The 21552-nt window shown below is 42.4% G+C and overlaps 1 protein-coding gene across 1 annotated transcript in view; it reads right to left on the bottom strand.

Moving 5' to 3' along the window:
• Positions 1-1698: 1698 nt before the first annotated feature.
• The window catches only part of LOC126419670 (uncharacterized), a 96406-nt gene continuing 76552 nt past the window's right edge, over positions 1699-21552 (bottom strand). The window contains exons 4-6 of the mRNA XM_050086857.1: positions 21090-21279; positions 9297-9435; positions 1699-2329 (exon numbers count right to left, since the gene is read on the bottom strand). Of these exons, the coding sequence (XP_049942814.1) occupies positions 2197-2329; positions 9297-9435; positions 21090-21279 (462 nt within the window). The 3' untranslated portion in view covers positions 1699-2196. The remainder of the gene's footprint in view (positions 2330-9296; positions 9436-21089; positions 21280-21552) is intronic.

Genomic DNA, 21552 nt, shown 5'->3' with positions numbered 1-21552 from the left:
ATATTTTTCCTTCTTGCGATTTAAGTGTAGAGATTATAACGTTTGTGCAGGTCTGGAATATTCTTGTTGAATGCGTATCTGTTTATTCTGACGGACTGTTTTCCGGTACAGGCCTCCTAGGTAGAGGCCGTTATTTTGAGTGGTCGGGGAAGCGTTTTAATAAAGCGCAATTTTGCATTAGTGATGCAGTTAGTCCAGTTTCGTGAGATAACTTTCTTCTTAACAAAATTTAGCAGGGTTTACCTTAGTCACCAGATGATAAATTATAAGTAGCAAAAGGAATCACATGGTATTATCTGTATTTTTTAATTAAACCCTCACTAATTATTGAATCTCAAAGGTGTCAGATCTTGTTTTTCACTGGTTGAATGTGTCTGTTAGCTGTATATAACCTCCACAGATAATCTACGCAACTGGTAGTGAAAAAAATCTTCAGTTTTTCTTCCTGGATTGCGGCGTTGCAGAACATTGACTTTCAATAGTCTGAAAGCTAGTCTGACATAAAGATATTTCGAAAACAGATTACTGACGTACTACCTGTCTGAACCGCGACGAACACAGTCAGAAAATTATTTTCTTCAGTCTATAGTCGCTACCTAGTACCGGCTTCAGTAGCAAGTTGCATCACTGGGCCATCCTATGGTGCACTTTATTGAAGCCCTCTTACCGAAATAGATTTGTCCTGTACTATCATACACCTCCTTCGATAAGCAATCTTGGCGACTGCAAGTCAGCGGTAGGCCTGTTGTTGGTATTTGGAAACGAAATTAAAGGGTGTAATTTTTCTCATTCTTCATATAAGTTCCTTCTTTTGTCAGTGTGATTTCACTCTCTTGATTTCAAAGACACTCCTGACTTAATTTTCCTTGTTGCCTCTATCTTCATACTTTATTGTCACCGCTTACTTTCACAGTGAAATGTAGGATGACAACAAAGCAAGAGATACGGCATTAGAACTATTTTCGACTACACAACTACAAATAGACTTTTCAGCTGTTCTCCATATATTAATGCATTTAAATTACAGCGTTCTTCCTGTTGTTACATCCACTTTGAATATGTTAAAGTCAGCTTACCGAGACACTAGAACATTTAACTAAATATTTGATATTCCAATATAAACTCCGTCACTCTACGGAACGAAAACTAATGGTGGTGGACGTCAAAGACTCGTCACGTCACACCAAGGACTCTATACAATAAAATTTTGACGTTGTAGTTGTGTCACGAGACCTTCTGATCGAGTGCATTTGCTTTCTCCTTTTCCATATGATATTGTCTTGTTCATGAAACCCTTATTTAGGTTACTATATTTTGTATTTTTTTGTTTTTTATCTCTCTTTGCATTTATTGACAGACTGCGTTGATTGTATGAGGAATTAATATCTTTTCTAAGACAGGTTCAAGGACAAAGTGATACTTTCTATTAGAGGTGTGTTACTTACGTTGTACAGTAGATCGGAAAGGACAAGATCTATGTTTCACCGAAAGAAGAATGTGAACTGAAACGGATTTTTTCACAGATATTGTTCTATGAAGGACGCACAGTGGTTTGGTCACCGCCTACTGACAATGAAATAGCAACTTTTAAATAATATAACATAATTACGAAGAATGTAAAGTAAAAATGTAAAGTCAAAGCAGATTGAGCTGTCCTCTAAATATTGTTTTTTTTCCACACTTGTAAATATTTTCTGAATCAATCAAAATTTGATATAAAAGAAACAGTACTTAACATTAATAATATAAGCGTTCATGAAAACATCTCTTATGAATTTTATTTTAGCTCTTGATAACTCCACCTACTACACTTCCAGTTCCTTAATGCTCAATCCAGATTTCTTACGGGATGAGTGGCTCTTCCTAGCCTTACTAATTTTGTGATTCAGTACTACACAGCAGAACGTGATGTTGAGACCGTCTCGTTTGAACCAGCTGCTATTTTAAGTAACGTCGCCAGTTAATATCATGTTATTCCAGTGCGTCAGTTGCGAATCAAATCTTGCTACTCTCGCAGTACTTGAACGAGGTGCTAGGAAAGGCTCAGTCTTTTGCCAAAGTGCCCCTTGCTGCTACAGAGAGACCAGTTATTCGATTCGCAGTCCACGAACTCTTGTTACAGGAAGACTGTAGGGGAGGTCGCCACTCGATGCTGTGTGAGGCTAGGCTAGGATGGGCTGGGCTGCGTTTGTTGCTTTACTGCGCCGGCATGGGGGCGCCGGGTCGCCCACGCTTCGCCACGGCCAGGCGGTAGTGCTGCACGTCGCCGCCAGGGCGCACTCCCTTCGCGTCCCTCACCTGCACCGAGTCACCAGAGGTGCCTTCCTTGCTGCAACAGAGGCGAAAAAACCACAATTGTATACAAGTTTCAAATTAAAATCCACACATATAATAAAAATGGATATACATATACACTCCTGGAAATTGAAAAAAGAACACCGTGAATTCATTGTCCCAAGCAGGGGAAACTTTATTGACACATTCCTGGGGTCAGATACATCACATGATCACACTGACAGAACTACAGGCACATAGACACAGGCAACAGAGCATGCACAATGTCGGCACTAGTACAGTGTATATCTACCTTTCGCAGCAATGCAGGATGCTATTCTCTCATGCAGACGATCGTAGAGATGCTGGATGTAGTCCTGTGGAACGGCTTGCCATGCCATTTCCACCTGGCGCCTCAGTTGGACCAGCGTTCGTGCTGGACGTGGAGACCGCGTGAGACGACGCTTCATCCAGTCCCAAACATGCTCAATGGGGGACAGATCCGGAGATCTTGCTGGCCAGGGTAGTTGACTTACACCTTCTAGAGCACGTTGGGTGGCACGGGATACATGCGGACGTGCATTGTCCTGTTGGAACAGCAAGTTCCTTTGCCGGTCTAGGAATGGTAGAACGATGGGTTCGATGACGGTTTGGATGTACCGTGCACTATTCAGTGTCCCCTCGACGATCACCAGTGGTGTACGGCCAGTGTAGGAGATCGGTCCCCACACCATGATGCCGGGTGTTGGCCCTGTGTGCCTCGGTCGTATGCAGTCCTGATTGTGGCGCTCACCTGCACGGCGCCAAACACGCATACGACCATCATTGGCACCAAGGCAGAAGCAACTCTCATCGCTGAAGACGACACGTCTCCATTCGTCCCTCCATTCACGCCTGTCGCGACACCACTGGAGGCGGGCTGCGCGATGTTGGGGCGTGAGCGGAAGACGGCCTAACGGTGTGCGGGACCGTAGCCCAGCTTCATGGAGACGGTTGCGAATGGTCCTCGCCGATACCCCAGGAGCAACAGTGTCCCTAATTTGCTGGGAAGTGGCGGTGCGGTCCCCTACGGCACTGCGTAGGATCCTACGGTCTTGGCGTGCATCCGTGCGTCGCTGCGGTCCGGTCCCAGGTCGACGGGCACGTGCACCTTCCGCCGACCACTGGCGACAACATCGATGTACTGTGGAGACCTCACGCCCCACGTGTTGAGCAATTCGGCGGTACGTCCACCCGGCCTCCCGCATGCCCACTATACGCCCTCGCTCAAAGTCCGTCAACTGCACATACGGTTCACGTCCACGCTGTCGCGGCATGCTACCAGTGTTAAAGACTGCGATGGAGCTCCGTATGCCACGGCAAACTGGATGACACTGACGGCGGCGGTGCACAAATGCTGCGCAGCTAGCGCCATTCGACGGCCAACACCGCGGTTCCTGGTGTGTCCGCTGTGCCGTGCGTGTGATCATTGCTTGTACAGCCCTCTCGCAGTGTCTGGAGCAAGTATGGTGGGTCTGACACACCGGTGTCAATGTGTTCTTTTTTCCATTTCCAGGAGTGTATATGTATTTAAGTATGTGGGTGTATCGGTATGTTCCACACCTCCTCTTAAACTACTGGACCGATTTCAACGAAATTTGGTACACATATCACATGCAGTCTGGAGAGAATAGCTGTAGGGGAAAGAATCGAGTATCACATACCTATCAACGGGGCGGCCGTGTGGTTTTAAAAGTACTGCAGCTCATTAAGTGAAAATTTCCATCTCATTGCCTTAGTGAAGGATGGACTTCACACGAACTAGTACGTAGACGGCGGGGAGTTTATTGATTCAGCAAGACGTTGGCTCCCGTCCCAGTTCGGGGCGTAATGCCGTCGCATTGAACGGAGATAATGTTGAAAATAAGGTTTTGCTACCAAAAGGCTGAGGGATAATGTGGTGTACTGCGATCCTGAATAAAACGAAGCTGCTTTCAGAAAAGAAAATTGTTGCATTACTTATTGAACGCTTCTTCCATAAATCTGTTTGGTAAGCTACAGCCAGGAGCAATTAATTTGCGAAGGCCTCAGGTGAAGTGAGAGACCTTACGTACTGTTCGCAGTAATTACATATTCTCAGTCACTGAGTTCATACATTATGAAATTGTGTTAGAGCTGGGTGTGGTTATAACGTTAGGTGACTGGTAACATAAGCAGGATGCTCACAAAGTTTCAATGAACATGTTAGAGAAATCAAGCTGTGACCATGAAACTGATAAGAAAACGTTCTATCTCAAGAACCCCTCATCTTCATTCTGGAAATGCCTGCCCCGCAATGCTTTCTTCATCCGAGGAAACATGAAGTCACTGGATGCCGTGCTTGAAGAATGCAGGGGAGGCATGTGTAGCTGTAATTGTGTCCTGTGCAGGATGGGCTGGGGTGTGGCGCAGGGTGTTGAATACTGATCCATGACAACTTTTTGATGATACTGTGGACAGGGGACTTCAATGTGTTCCAGTGCGTTAAATTGAGGAAGCAATAAGGAAACCATGGGGAAACTTGGAATGTGAATGAAAAGTCAGGGAATAGATATAAAAATGTTGAATCTTCGTTGATCCATTATGGATCGCGGGACGACGGCTGGCATAAACTTCTTGATGCAATAATTCACAGAAAGCCGTTTGATTTGTAGAAGTTTATTTTATTTTTTGAATTTCTATGTGCTGCTACGTTTTGGCATTACATTGATGCCATCTTCAGGTCCCATTCGTCATAGTCGTAAAATCGCTATACACGGAAGGCGCCATGTAACTGGATCCGTGAATCAATCGTCCTGCAACAGCTCTTGGTGGCCAGGCGACACAGAGTGTCTAGAAATCATACGGCTGTTGGTAAATCATTGCATCAAGAAAAAAAAAATAAAAAAAATGTTGAGGTTTGCTGAACACGCTGTAATTCTCTCAGAAGCACGACTTGGAAGATCAGTTCAGCGGAATGGACAATGTCTTTAAAAGAGATACCATGGACATCAATCAAAGTAAAACAAGTGTACCGAAGTAGTTATTTCTGATGGAAAAAGATTGGGAAATGAGGCACTAAAAGTAGTCGATGAGTTTCGTTATTTTGGAAGCAAAATAACTAATGATGACTGAAATAATGACATACAATAAAAAATATCTACAGCAAGAAAATAATTTCTGAAAAAAAGAAATTTCTTAACGCCGAATAAAACTGTTAGATGTACTTTTCTGAACGTAAGCGTCTGAAGTGTAACTTGTGCAAAAGTAAAACGTGGACAATAAGCAGTTTACACAATGAGAGAATAGGAGGTTTTCAAATCTTGTGCTGGAGAGGATTGCTTTTTTATGTCAAGTGTAATAGTAACTTTTTTCTGTATAAAGCTTTACTCAGTGGTGTTATGTTTACAGAATGTAAATTTCATAAATAAATATTAGACTCTGGACAGTAGCTACAACCGTTTCCCTTTGTGTTTTATCATTCTCAATACTGTTTAGTGTTATTGCTGTCATTACTGCTTTTATATCTTACGCTGTATCTAGGATGTCGTCTAAAGGGTTACTTACCTCTCTCGGCCTCAAAGAAGCTACTTCTTACGCTAAAGTCTGTTTTGCTTCATTACGCTTCAGTCTACTTTGAGGCCATCACTCCACCTTTTCGTTGGATGTGCCGTATTTCTTTTATCAGCTGGTGATTTATTTCTTACGATTCTGACAACCTCATGTTTATCCACCCTGTCTGTTTCCGTTCCATTCATGTTGATTAGCAGAGTCTCTAATTAATAGAGTCTTTTTTAACGCTTTCACATCTCTCTCTAGCTCCCTGTATTCAGTGCAGTACTCCGCAGAATTTTCATTTCCATGGTTTTGAAAAGTCTTCTAATTTTGATGTTCCAGGTCTTCTGTAAACTTTGTGTCATTGTTTTTTTCACAATTGTTTAGCATTTAGCATCTTTTACTAGACATGTATTTTTATTTTTCCAAACTGTATCATTTAAACAGCCTGCCACTTTTTTTGAACTGCTTCTTGTTTTTAAACTCATTTTAGACTTTTATACTGACGGACAATTCATAACCAAGCTATTCAAGTGTTAACACCTGTTGAATAATTTTTTCATTTACTTCCAGTTTCTAATGGGTTCCACATGTATAGTCATACATTAGATTTTTTGAGTGGATATGATCATGTTTAGATTTTTGTCTGCCGCTTTAAATATATGTAAACGTTTCTGCAAATTATCTAAATTGTTTGCAGCATAAACCATGATTTTCTTCCTTTGTCCACCTTTCTATAATGACTTCCAGCAAATACCTTCTTCATCAACTCGTCCAAGATTGCCTAAAAAGTAGCCGGCTCGAAGAGTGACCTCGTTACTAGCACTATTAACTGATATACAGCTATTCGACCTGGAATCATTTTTCGCCTGGAGGTGTTTGTTGGAATATACGTTTTTTAATTGTTTTTATGAGCTGGGATGAATGCGTCGACTGTAGAGGAGGTTTACGACGTATATTTCCTATCAAAAATCTTCTATAATCCAGTAGTCGGAGGTATATACTTTATTTCCGGATACTTTTATTAGGAGTTATTTTGATGGTCTGATATTTCTCCTCTTCTTCCCTGTACATGAATAGTACTACTTCTGAATTTATCTGGGATTTTATTATCAGTACAACATTGTCAACTAATCTGATTAATGGTTCAGTATTGCATTGGGAACCCTGTCTTCCTATGTTTTATGAGACTTACAGGTTGTTTCATCTCCGGATGTGGAACAGTTACACCGTCTTTTATGCGGATCTCTTTATTTTCCGTTTTCTCGTATGTTTAATATTTAATCTTCTGTGTTAAATATTTCACACGTGATTCTTAATTTATGCAGGTCATTTTTTAAATTTCATTAAATTTTTTTCTGTTGTCGTATCGCTCTCCAAATTTGTTACCGAACCCCATTGAAGTCATGTTCTACATTTTTAGAAAAGATTTTCCAGTGTTCCTCCTTAAAACAACTAACTAGTAATTTTGTCTCATGACTTCTTTGGTAATTCTCATAAGACTCTTGTATTAATTGTTTTGCATTTAAAAAAGCCACATATTTCTTTTTTTACTTTTTTACATACACTATGTGATCAAAAGTATCCGGACACCTGGCTGAAAATAGCTTACAAGTTCGTGGCACCCCCCCCCCCCCCCCCATCGGTAATGCTGGAATTCAACATGGTGTCGGCCCACCCTTAGCCTTGATGACAGCATCCACTCTCCCAGGCATACGTTCAATCAGGTGTTGGAAGGCTTCTTGGGGAATGGCAGGCCAGTCCTCTCGGACTGGTGCACTGAAGAGATGTATCGATGTTGGTCGGCGAGACTTGGCACGAAGACGGAGATCCGAAACATCCCAGAGGTGTCGAATAGGATTCAGGTTAGGACTCTGTGCAGGACAGTCCATTACAGGGATGTTATTGTCGTGTAACCACTCCGCCACAGGTCGTACATTATCAACAGCTGATCGATCGTATTGAAACATGAAAGCCATCCCCGAAATGCTCTTCAACAGTAGGAAGCAAGTAGATGCTTAAAACATCAATGTAGGCCTGCACTGTGATAGTGCCAAGCAAAACAACAAGGGGATCAAGTTCCCTCCATGAAAAACACGACCACATCATAGCACTACCGCCTCCGAATTTTATTGTTGACACTACACACGCTGGCAGATGACGTTCACCGGGCATTCGCCATACCCGTACCCTGCCATCAGATAGCCACATTGTGTACTGTGATTCGTCACTGCATACAACGTTTTGCTACTGTTCAATCGTCCAATGTTTATGCTCCTAACACCAATCGAGGCGTCGTTTGGCATTTACCGGCGTGATGTGTGGCTTATGAGCTGCCGCTCGACCATGAAATCCAAGTTTTCTCACGTCCCGCCTAACTGTGATAGTACTTGCAGTGGGTCCTGATGCCGTTTGGAAGTCCTGTGTGATGGTCTGGATGGATGTCTGCCTACTACACATTACGACCCTCTTCAACTGTCGGCGGTCTCTGTCAGTCAACAGACGAGGTCGGCCTGTACGCTTTTCTGCTGTACGCGTCCCTTCATGTTTCCACTTCACTATTGCATCAGAAACAGTGGACCTAGGGATGTTTAAGAGTGTGGAAATCTCGCGTACAGACGTGTCACACAAGTGACACTCAATCACTTGACCACGTTCGAAGTCCGTGAGCTCTGCGGTGCGCCCCATTCTGCTTTCTCACGATCTCTAATGATTACTGAGGTCGCTGATATGGAGTTCCTGGCAGAAGGTGGAGCACAATGCACCTAATATGAAAAACATATGTTTATGGGGGTGTCCTGATACCTTTGATCACATAGTGTATTTCTTCAATCCAAGGGTGCCCAACCTTTTAGCTTACCTGGGCCACAGTAGAAGAAGCCGCTTATTTCTTTTTGGGCCACCCATAATATACTTAAAAAACACTGCTGAGAAACAAAGGAAAATACCGAACAAGAGAACAGCCTCGTTAGGCGGGGGTTTCCAGTTACAGATTAAAAATATTTACGGGAACGGAATTCTTGCGACGCACTGACTTTGGGCTGCATGCAAGGAATGGACATCCCTGTTTTAACCTCTTTACGAAACCGTGGTGTTCTGTTTGCTTTCCTATCATGGTTTTAACTCCTGTACCTAATGGTTCTTGAGCCGCTCATTCAACATTTTCCTTGATTTTTTCCATCTCTTGTCTACATTACTCACTGCTTTCTTTGAGTTTCTCTGTTAATCGTTTCTGATGTGGATTCCTTGTATAGTGACTATTTATTGAAGCTTTGCAATATGTTAATCTCACTGTGTTAAGAAATGTAACTGACACTGAACACAGTAAAGTTCAGTAGTACTGCTGGTTAAATGCTTATATTAACCTGTACAGATGTGCAATTTGTAAACAGAAATATATTCTACCTGCCTCAACTCACGGGTGGCAAGTCATTTGTAAACAGCAACGAATTAATAAATAGATGAATTACCTGTCGTCGGTGCCTGGGTGCGCGTCCTTGGTGTCAGCCGCCTCAGCAGTGCCGTTTTCAGAATTGAAGAAGTTGGTGCGGAACGCGAATGGGAAGCTGAAGCTGCTTCCGAAGTAGCTGGGGTTGAGCAGCTCGCCTCCTGCAACAACATGTGAGTTAACGAGCATTAGCTCTCATTTAAATATATGGCCGAAAGAGTCAGCGAACCCTGTCATCCAGGACCGCCTGTCACAAAGGGTACAGGTTCACCACGAGATGGGGAAACTCACAGCCATCTATTGTCTATTGAGCCCTAAGTGCTGTAGTGTGCGAGTGAGACAGACGAGAACCTATGTCATAGAGAAGCCCAGTAGAAGCCGTGTGTGGCCAAGGAAACGTAGCAGTGTTAAATATCCCGCAGCTCGTGGTCGTGCGGTAGCGTTCTCGCTTCCCGCGCCCGGGTTCCCGGGTTCGATTCCCGGCGGGGTCAGGGATTTTCTCTGCCTCGTGATGTCTGGGTGTTGTGTGCTGTCCTTAGGTTAGTTAGATTTAAGTAGTTCTAAGTTCTAGGGGACTGATGACCATAGATGTTAAGTCCCATAGTGCTCAGAGCCATTTGAACCATTTCTTTTTGTGTTAAATATGGCGGACCTAAAATCGGCCATAAAGGGAAACGGTTACGAGAACTATTTAATTCTCTAGTAATGCAGGGAATCAAGCAACACTAATCTGCCACCCTCCATAAATATTCATGGTGATCCCAATATAACTTGAATATCGACCATATGTACAATAGTTTAGGATTTTGAAGTGAAATTCCCAAGTTTTTTTAACAAAGACCTGAGTGCTAAAATCAGAACGCTTTAGTTGCGGGAACGGTGAGCAGCCACGCGCCTGGTGTAAACTCGTAGATAACTTTTATTTCGCGATGAGACTGTGAATGATCGAACTGTGTGGAAAGGATATGCACCCAAGTGCAACAGTAACTCTAAATACGACCACTTTCGCTATTAGTTTGTTTTCTGAATAAACATTATTCTAACCAAATCGCAAGTTTGTGGCCTACATTATTTATGGGTCGTTAATTTAGTTGCCGATATTATTATTACTGTTATTATATGTTAAGTTGACTTTGTATTTCGCAAGACTGCCATGAGACAGACAATTTAACAAAGTGTCACAAGTGTCTAATTTAGGGTGTGTAATGCGACACGTGCGGTTCAACCCCTAGACGAGTTTGAGCCAAGACATTTCGACGAAGAGGAACCGCATGTGAGCCCGAACATCTCTGAGATGTTAGGTCTGCCGTGTGCAATGCAGGGCGCGTGGTGTTCTTCTCGGGTTTACTAATGCAGCCTGAAATCTACTTGAGAACATGATTCAGCAGTCTGTCCAGAACAATCTTGTTGGTGATTCCGCTAGAAACGTGCGTTTGCTCGATTTCGTTTTCTTTTCTTAATTTGTGAGTAAGATTTACTAGTCCTGTATCTGACGGCTCTTTAATTGTGCAATGTGTGCGTTGATGTGGACACTCAGTTAAAAGTCGTGATACGTCAAGGACAGCTGTTGTAATCTCAATGAAATCATTTGACTGGGAATAGACCCACTATACCTAAGAGTTACTCCTTGGTAATATCACGTTAATTATGACTCGAAAATACCAAGGAACATGTACAAGCTGACCATGAATAATCATGTAATGTTCGAGATTCCCGACGAAATAACTACTACATTGGTTCATGGATAAACCGACGGTGTTGCTGTGGGCAGCTCTTTGTCTCCCGTACTAGCTAACCTTTCTGTAGACGGCTTCAATGATAACGCACTGTAGTGGGAGGTTTTGGCACCTTAATGTTACCAGAGAACTGAAGACGGCACCTTTCGAGTATGGTCACGTGGGACAGCAACGCTTCCTTCGTTTCTGGAACACATCTGAGCATTTGCTTCACCATGGAAGCGGATAAAAAAGAAGACATTTCTAGATGTCTTGGTTCGCATAAAAGAAGGGTCACAGTGTGTTCTGTAAACCAACGAGTTGCGAGCTGCCATGGCCCATCCCAACGCAGTGGTCTATTGCGGATCCTCGTTCACCAGGCTACAGTTATCTCAGATCCAGGAATCATATCAGCAGAGCTCTTTGTCGGTAAGCATATTCGAAAGGCATTTCAAGCTGCACGATATGAAACTATGTTGGTAGCCTGTTTTAAGATAGGCAGACCAAGAAACATTAAATAAGATGTGTCTTCCGCCTGCCAGTGCGAATGCAAATGATTCTGGGTTCTGTTAAAGACAGCCTAGTTTTAAGGAGACCAGGTGTACAAAAAATCCGGTGCCAGCGTAAGAAAGCATACATTGCCCAGACGTGTCGCACTGTTATTGATAGATGGGTTGAACATAGAAGTCGCATCGGATTTGGTCAGACAGAAAAGTCTGCTGTTGCTGAGCATTGTATTCACACGGGACACGGCATGCACAACAGAGAGGTGGAAGGCCTTTAGTCTGCCTACTGGATGTCTATCGTTAAAGAAGCAGTCAAACTACAAATAAGTAAAAACATGCTTAATAGAGACAGGATTTCAGCTTAACAAGGCATGGAAGCCATTATTGACGGTACTAAGCCATCGTCGGCCGCAGTCAAAACAGATGGAGAATCACCTGTCCACATACTTAACCTGGGTTCCAATACACTACCTGCGCCCGCGAAGTGCCGCAATCTGCGGCCGCGCTTTTCCGGCGTTTCGCATGGGTGGCCGTTTCTTGGGATGAGGCTCTGGATGACGTCCACTATGATTCAGCTACGATGACGTTACATCTCCACCCGTGGGCGCCTGCGCTTTTGTAGCGAGCCAGCGCTTATATTGGCGAGCCAAGTCAGCTACACGTCAGTAAGCACCTGAAGATAACGACCAGTAGCTCTTTGAAGTATTGTGCAGATTTCACAACGTTATCCGACCGGACGCCCGTGAACCACTGAAGCATAAATAAGAATCTATGTATATTGGGTATTCTGTATGGAACTGGAGACATAGCAACGACGGAGAGGCTTCCTTCCGATGTTCACGACCCAACAACAAGTCACAGCAGTCCACCCACACCGAACCTTGAGTTATTGTGTTGCTTGGCACCAGTGGACCTCCCGATCGGAGGGACATTTACGGTATGGAGACAATCTCATGATTCCATGGACCGTACGTGTCAGCAGGGCATTGTTCAAGCTGGTGGAGGCTCTGTAACGGTGTGGGGCATGTGCGGTTGGAGTGATATGGGACCCCTCATACTTCTAGATACGTAAGCACCCTGTCCGATCACCTGCATCCATTCATGTCCGTTGTGCATTCCGACGGACTTGGGCATTTCCAGCAGGACAATGCGACACGCTACACGTCCAGAATTGCTACAGAGTGGCTCCAGGAACGCTCTTCTGAGTTTAAACACTGCCTATGGCCACCAAACTTCCCAGAAATGAACATAATTGGGCATACCTGGGATGGCTTGCAACGTGCTGTTCTTCACCCCCTCGTACTCTTCGGGATTTTTAGACAGCCCTGCAGGATTCATTGTGTCAGTTCCCTCCTGCAAGACTTCAGACATTAGTCGAGTCCTTTCTACGTCGTGCTGTGTACTCGCAGGGGTCCTACACGATTTTAGGCAGGTGTACCGGTCTTTCGCGACGGAGCCCTTGGATGAAAAGCTCTCGGATCCCCTGCTACAATTCAGAGCTGTTGATGACTACGACTGGCGAGATTCCTAGTTTGATGCCTAGAAGACAGCATCTGATTGGCTGCATTGGGTTATGACATCATGTCCATAGATTACATTTGCGGTTCTCTCTCGCCTCACTCGGAGCGCTATCTCTCTCGTCGAGAGATAAAGTACGAAAAGTGATCCTCTGTGCATTGGTAGATGTGTAGCTGGTGTCTCTGTTAAAGTTGATGTCACATTGATTTCAGTAAGCCGGCCGCGGTGACCGAGCGGTTCTAAGCGCTACAGTCTGGAACCGCGGGACCGCTACGGTCGCAGGTTCGAATCCTGCCTCGAGCATGGATGTGTGTGATGTCCTTAGGTTAGTTAGGTTTAAGTAGTTCTAAGTTCTAGGGGACTGATGACCTCAGAAGTTAAGTCCCATAGTGTTCAGAGCCATTTGAACCATTTGATTTCAACTGCTTCCTTGATTACAGGGTACAAACAGTTCTATGCGTGAGGAAGAATTCTCGTATTTTCAAACAAAATCTTGCGTTTATTGAATAGGCTGCTCTTGTCTGCCGCTGAGTTTTGGATATTCCAATATTTAAGGTGGCGCTGATGCTAAACGCACCTCAACATTTGCTACACTCGCTGAGAATAGGGCCTATTACAAATCCCTGGTACCCGCAGGCTGAGCTTATCTTTTTCTGGGTGGTCGGAAGACTGGTCTTATTCTTTGCCTTTTTAGGGCTCTACCTATCTTACTAGCTGATGCACCGCAGAAATAATGTCGGTCCTCCTACAATGGTTGAATGGTGTCGCTCCTTTTCTTGTCAGCTTTCACCGTAAATCAAAATACCTGTACCTTCTGAACAACGTCGTCAGATGGTTGACATGGAGCCGAGATGGTTCTTGTCCAAAATAATCCAAAATAATCTTGTTTTAGAGGCTTCAGCATAGCTCTGTTCTGAACTGGGCTGATATACATGTCCGTGTGCATCGATTTTCTATACGAATACTGGTCGAGTTGTCCATCTGCATTTGACCAACACTCATAAGAAAGGCACCTACGCTGTAAATCGTTTGTTGGATATGCATCATTCATGTGGTCGACGAACTGATGCAGTGTCTCACTACCGTGCGGCCAGATTAAAAATGTATCGTCAGTATATGTGAAGAAGCAAGGTGGAAGTAAGGGATCAGTGTTCACCGCTTGTTCTTCGAAATCCTCCACGAAAAATTTAGCTCTGGCTGGTCACGTTGGTGGACCTATGGCTGTTTCATCACTAATTTTATAATAGCTTCCGCTATACAAAACATAAGTGATCCACAATGAGCACCAAAATGATTTTAAAATTTCAGGGGAGAAATGAGAGACCAATAGTTTAAATGTATCTTCCACTGGTACCTTCGTAAAAGTGGAGTCCACATCGAGGCTGACCTTGATGTCACTGGGGTCTATCTATATGATTCAAAAAGCAATCCAGAGTTATTAATATAATGTCCACAATGGCCAACTATATGCAACAATAATAAAATAATTTGCCAGTCTGTATGTAGGAGAGCCGATACCAGTAACAACTGGTCTTAGTGATACCATCTTTGTGTACTTTAGGCGGACCATTCAACCTGGCTGACCTAGACGTTCTTAGCCTTCAGTTCTTTAAAAGTTCGTCAGAGAGGTTATAGTTCTTTGGTATTTCTCCTGTCTCCTGTAGAGGTGGGATCCACTTGAGAATTTGTTATGTACAGTCTTTCAATACCAGACTCATTTCTTAAAGATAATCTATAGCGTTAAAGACGGCCGTAGAATTCCCCTTGTCGACTGGCATGACGATAAACACTTCATTGTTCTCCAAAGATTTCAGCCATTGTTTCTGCACGCTGGTAACATCGGACTAAGCTAGCTTGTCTACCGCTAAAATCCGGATGGTAGCAGCCCTTAAGTCGTCTGAGGAAGATAATGAACTGTTTGTGCTGCTGCACTGATAATCACTGACGCTGATAGCGTTTGTGGAGCTGGAACGTAGTTTAGTCCTTTTCTTAGCATCCAAATGGCGGCATCTTCGACTTCCTTGTCTGAGAAGTTGATGAACACCTCTTGTCCCAGCAGTTCCGTGTTCACGGTTAAGGCGCTCAAATTTATCGGCTTGAAACAGGATGGAAGCACGCACTTGACAAATAAAGAGTACAAAGGTACTCTTTTCGTAGTTTGCGACTGAGCGCGAGTGCTGGCGCTTTAAGTGACGCTGGCCAGGCAACGCAGACATAATCTATGATCATAAAGGGCGCCACCTCAATGCGCGCCATACAGTGATGTCACTATGACTCAACCCAGCCAATTAGATGCCGCAATCTGGCATAACAATGGGAGTCTCGCCCGTTTCACGATTGTCAGTCTTACCCCTTGACTTTCGGGGTAATAATCGAAAGCTCGGAATTTTATCAGGATATGATGCGGCAGGTAAGCCGACAACTTATTATCCTCATATATTCTTCCTAATAATAAAGTAGAAAGAGCGATATACATAAATGTAGGAACAGCTTTCCTGCATAGCCCATACGTTCTCCGAAAATGGCATGAACTGCGAATGAGCGGCTGCAAGCTAATATGGGAAGTAATCACGGCATTTATACTGTCATCTGCCCAATGAGAGGATGAAGGCTTTTCAACTACTCGCATAACGATACAGAACTGTTCCATGTTCTCACCATGTGGTGGAGCCGGCTACAGGTGACTACAAGTGACCAGACGAAGCTGACAAGTTCTTTCTTCAAGACGCAGAGGCAGGTGCGGTGGAAGCTATTCCGATATCACATCAGGCCGCCACTCGCGTAGACAAAGCGAAACCGAGCACGCACTTATGACAACGGAAACATTACCTTGGCCCATTCAGATACATTCTTGCTTTGAAAAGATCGATGTTAAAGGAATCAAAGATCTGACTAGATGAACACATCGAAGTGCCAAAGTCGCAAGAACACCAATGTGTTCATATAAATGCTGCCACTCATTTGCTGCTAGGCAAGCTTTAGAAAGATGAAAAATTGTTAACATACAGTCACCTTTCGACATAGAAATGCGACGGTGGAAGCCAAGTGGACCACCAAAATATTATATTGACTGCAGGATTCGGCCACAAATATATCAAGAAGTAGAGAATGTTGTAGGAGTACTGCGATTCGTCATAAGTTTATTTAGTAAAGACGATTACAGAAAACCCCAATAACTTCAGTGGAAGAAGCTGCATGAAAGATTGTGTCTCGGGAAAAGCCTCAGAATTCTAAGAGTATCAAATAAAAATCAACGAAAGTGTAATTCGTTCCAACATACATTTTGCGTAAAAGTCATGGAAATAAAATTACCTAAATTCTGGTTTACTTCTGATTCCTTTCACACACCATCGACGAATGGAATAGAAAGAAGTGAAATGAGTTTTGTTACATTCTGCGCCTTTCACAACATGGCGATAAAATGGACAGCACAAACAAATTGAGATCAGAATGATGTCTTCTGCTTTCTATCATGATTGTCAGTAGAATGCGATAGTGTAAAACATCCGGTGTATCATCTCAATAAAATTTGTATAGTAATTTAACAAAAATTCTTGTAGTTGATTCAGAAACCATGCAGTTCACCAAGATTTTATCAGAATTATTTCTGTGTTTGTTTTATTGAAACTATTACCTGCTGACCGTTCGTTTCTGTCTCCCTAACAAACCTCTCAGTAGATGGGTGAAGCAAACTAATGAATAAAAAGCGCCCATCACCCAAAATTGTGTGTTGAAACTAGCGGTAAATTTACTTAACTGAAATACTGACATTTTTGTCGATAACTCTCATGTTTTAAAGACATCCATGCCAACATTCGCAAAGAAAACCGTGAGAAATTCCACTCTGTCTTTGGCAGAAAATGCTCTCGTTCTTATTTTCCCAGTTGAATCTCTGCCACACATGACATAAATAGCAGAAGCGCTGGAGAGAAGCAGAAACTCTGGAGAGGAATACGATCACACAGAGTGCATTTTTTGAAAGTGTAACAACTATCAGATACGAGCACGAAGTATTAAACGTATAACTGAGAACCGTACAGTCAACCTGATCATAAAACGAAATAGCAAAAAGGCGATAAGTTGTATTCAGCGAAGAAGTGTCTTGTATATGTGTTGACACAGTTTAAATAGTGTATTATTGTAGGCTGGAACTATCATACATTGAAATCAGAACTGTAGAGAGAAAATGGGCCCTGCTAGCCACGAGGTAGGGATTACTGTTTCACGGAGGAATGTGGTCGCTGCGTGCATTCCAAACCAATCTGGTGCTCTGTGTACAGAACTCCTGTTGTGTGGACACGAACGGGATTGGCGGGGATTAATATTTACAGAGCTGGCGCGGAAGGACCGGCCGGCAAACAGAAAGTATTTGATTCACCATCGCAGTACATAGAAGAAATTCCTGAGGTTGAGATTCGAGGAAAGAATTCAAAACAAGGTGGCAGAAGAGATCGTAGTGTTCTAATTAGGAAACGTAATTCATATTTTGTTTTGTAGTCAACGAAATTTTGTTCAGCTCCTCGCAAGGAAACATATTTTCTTGAGAGAAGTCGAAATAGTTATAATATCCACGCTCATCAGAGTTATCGATTTCACCTCCGGCGATTGTGGTGGCCAGGAAGACTCTTACTTCATCTTCGTTTTTATGAGATATTTCAAGATCTCGCATGGGGATAGTGTTTTTTCCGTTTTACTGAATCTGCGGGTATCAATTCCTTTCCTTCCTCGTTCCAGCTGCTTCTCCTCCCACTGTTGCCACTGGATTCCTTGCAAACTACGATATGATCTCCCAAATCATTACGCACCTACAAAAATAAAAATTCCTGCTGTCGTAGGAATAATTGAAAACCAGATAAGACCTGCCAAATCATAGTTATTACTAGTTACATATCTTCCACTATTACCATGGGCTTTCAAAGAAGACATTTTGATTTCGAAAAGAAGTATAGTTTTCGGGACTATTTTAGTGAATTACTTGTGACAGTATAGGCCGCCAGACGGTCGACAATTACGGCGTAATCCCCTTTCTTATACATACATAGGGGGATTCAGCTGCCACTACAGATGACGTTTTATGCAAACCGTAGTGTTACATCTGGCTTTCAAAAACCATGTGCGAAGTTTTGACATTCTTTCGCTAGCTAGACGCGAACTCTTAGTCCTACATAAAAAAATAAATAGTACCTTATTGTAAGAAATTCAATGTAGTTCAATTTTGTATTTGAATACTTTTCGTTGGAGGCTGTTCAAGAAAAAGTTGTAAAAGCGAGCTAGAAACGCCCCTCCAGCCCTACATTCATCCTCACCAATCAAGGTATCTAGTATGTTGTTCGTGGCACTCTGTACTACACCGCTCAAAAATTTCCAACCACATGAACAATATTAGACATTTTATGGTCGCTATTAATTGGGCTATTGCGCTACCAGCATAGTAGGCTACTTCATTGATATTATTGATTTAAGTGAGCCTGAGAAGATAATGAAAGAAAAACGAGTTTTGTAATGTTTACGCTAAACCAATTACGTTCACACTTCGATGCAAGCTTTAGTAGTTTCGTAATGGGGAACCTTGACGAATACAGTGATGTAATTGTTTATTTTATGCTGTTGAAATTCACAAAACTGTTATGTAAAATTTGCGCAAACGTCAATTCTACAATTCTTAAGGACTCGACTAAGCCAGTGGCTTAAAAATGCTATTCGACGAAGACCAAAAATGTCGATTGTAGGAAATAATTTATGCAATCACAAATGTTTGTAAGTTGCAGGAGAAAGCATTATGAACAAAACACTAGAAATGCTGACCAGTGGGGGCAGAGTGTCGGGGTGTGGGTGAGTCTGAAGGTCACTTTTGAAAATATTTATTGAATAACTCTAAAACTATGGCCTGTATCGAAAATGCATCTCGGTACAAATTTAACTACATTAAATTTCCTAAAAAAATTCCCTGTTCATTTTTCTGTAGAACTAATAATTTTCGTTCAGCGAGCGAGAGAATATGAAAATATCGAGCGTGGTTTTTGAAGGCCAAATATGACATTGCGTGTTGCATTAAACAACACCGATAGGGGCAGCTGAATCACCCAAAATTTATGTATCTGTTACCACTTTCAGGTATACGGTTCGTGTAAATATAAAAAATAATTCATTTAACATCATTGCACAACATAATTATGTAATCATTTATCACCATTGTACTGTTTGGTACACGTGCCTTATTATCAAACATAGCCTTAAACTGAGAAGGAAATATTTCATAACTTACATTGGGAGAACAACATTTTATGGTACTGAATCACGGACTGTGGGAAAAGCGCAACAGAAGAGATGGGTTGCTGCAGAAGAATGTTGAAAATTAGGTAGACTGATAACGTAATCCATGAGGAGGATCTCAGCTGAATCGAGCAGGTGGGAATCGCTGGCAAGAAGAAGAGACAGGATAGGACGCCTATTAAGGCATCAGGGAATAACTTTCATGGTACCAGAGGGAGGGGGAGTGGGTAACAACTGTAGAGGACGTCGGAGATTGGAATACATTCACCAAATAACTGAACACAGAGATTGCTAGTGCTACCCTGATGAGATCGGCACAGGAGAGATATGTTTCTGACGGCGCCTTTCTGACTTATAGTTGTATAAGAGCATAACCACTTATAAAGGAATATGTTAAATACATGTAGAAATAAGGCAATCATACCGTTTGTTGAGCATAGTAGCTCCTCTTGATTCCAGTAACTGGGATTCCACGCTATTAATTTCTCACAGGTGAAAATTACCCTACCATGAGCATCTATTTTATGTGCATATATGTCAGTATTTTATGATATTTCGATGCCCTTTTAGAATAAATGTCACCCGGTTTTATCACAAGAATTTGACTTTGTTCTTAATACCATCAGTGACTCATGATAGCAGCGTGTGATATACGCAATCCTACTGTAAACAGCTCTTAATTCAATTATAACCAAGTTGCCAACATTCTATGATGACATTTAACGTTAAATGATATTACTGTGTTAACGGTAACAATGGCGTCAATGCCTTTGCGACTTTACGGCTGTGAAACGAGGATTGAGAGAAAGAGAGACAATAACAATACAGTATCAGCAGAAATGAGATTTTCTGTAACTACAAAATATTGCTCAAGGAACGACTACATGAAGATGATAACCGGGCAGTATCTGTAATTTGTAATTTAAATGAGCAGAATGCGAAATACAGGAACGAATTCTGAAAATATCTCAGTTGAATGGATGAAGACAGCATTCCAATCGTTGTAAACGTTATTAATTTTCAGCAACAGGCGACGTAAGAAACCGTGAAGAAGATGGAATTAATTCTACATCAACAAGATTATACTGCTATTCGCGATAAAGTGCCTGGCAGACGGTTCAAGTCGGAACAGGCATGATTCCTAAACCTTGAAGCGCAGAAGAAGCATGAGAAGAAGAGGTAAATTTTTCTCTTTTAGAAATAAAAGCTTTTCTTTGTGTTGCTTTTCTATATTTAACTCCTCTTGCTACCGTCAATTATTTTTCTGCCCAAATTGCGGAGCTTTTCAATTACTATTTATTTTTACATGTGTGAGTTTACAATCTCGACGTAATTTCTGAATGCTAAAACCATTTCGTCCACTATAGACCGTCAGAAATTTTTAATTACATGAAGCAATAAACATCGTCTGTATAAAAAACTCTTGACAGCCTATTGTGGAAATTTAAGATGGTTTTAGCATTCTTCAATAACTTTTAGGTCATATTCAAGTACTCAAGCATCATCTGAAATACTTCGACTACTCTGTGTTTTACTTTCATTGATGTTCATCTGATCACCAGGTTTCAAAAGCAATCCGTGCCATTTAATTGATCTTTTAAGTCCTTTTGACATGGCAGACAGAATTAATTTGTCATCTGGTAACCTGAACGTCTTTTATCAAGCTTTTCCTTAGTTGTTTTACTTCTATTTCTAAATACATCTAAACCAAGAACTTCTTCAGACAGAATAGAAAAACATATAGGCCATCACCAGAGAATGCTCAGACAGCATCATCTTCTTCCCAGTTTGAACGTCACGCACCTGTTCCGTCGACGCCACTGTTGGTGCCGCTGACGTAGTCGACGATGGGCCGAATGATCTTGGCGATGAGGGGGTGTTCCAGCAGCTTCTGGGCCAAGGCCAGCTTGGTGCCCGTCAGTGTGTCTGAAATTCCGGACACTCCGAGACTCGCCTCTGGCAGTGGGGCCGTCTGCACCAACCGAGGCTCCACCTGCTGACACATACGTTTGTATTTATTTATTTGCCATTGTCCAAGCTACAAATGAGGATTCTTGAAATACCAGGAAAATATTCTATAGGGAAAGACGAGTAAGACACAATACGGAGAAGATTCAAGAGGGGTAGATAAAAGCGAAAGATCAAATGACGTAAGCAGTGATGAAATCCTTCTTCTATGATACGTTACCCTTACATCGAATAAACAATTCATCTTCGAACTGAGGACAATCCATCATATATTAGAGATGGTAGTACTCATCGAAAC

This window comes from Schistocerca serialis, chromosome 9 (genome assembly GCF_023864345.2).
Source record: "Schistocerca serialis cubense isolate TAMUIC-IGC-003099 chromosome 9, iqSchSeri2.2, whole genome shotgun sequence".
Classification (NCBI taxonomy): domain Eukaryota; kingdom Metazoa; phylum Arthropoda; class Insecta; order Orthoptera; family Acrididae; genus Schistocerca; species Schistocerca serialis.
The sequence above is the reverse complement of the archived record's forward strand: the minus strand, read 5'-3'. Positions and strand labels throughout refer to the sequence as shown.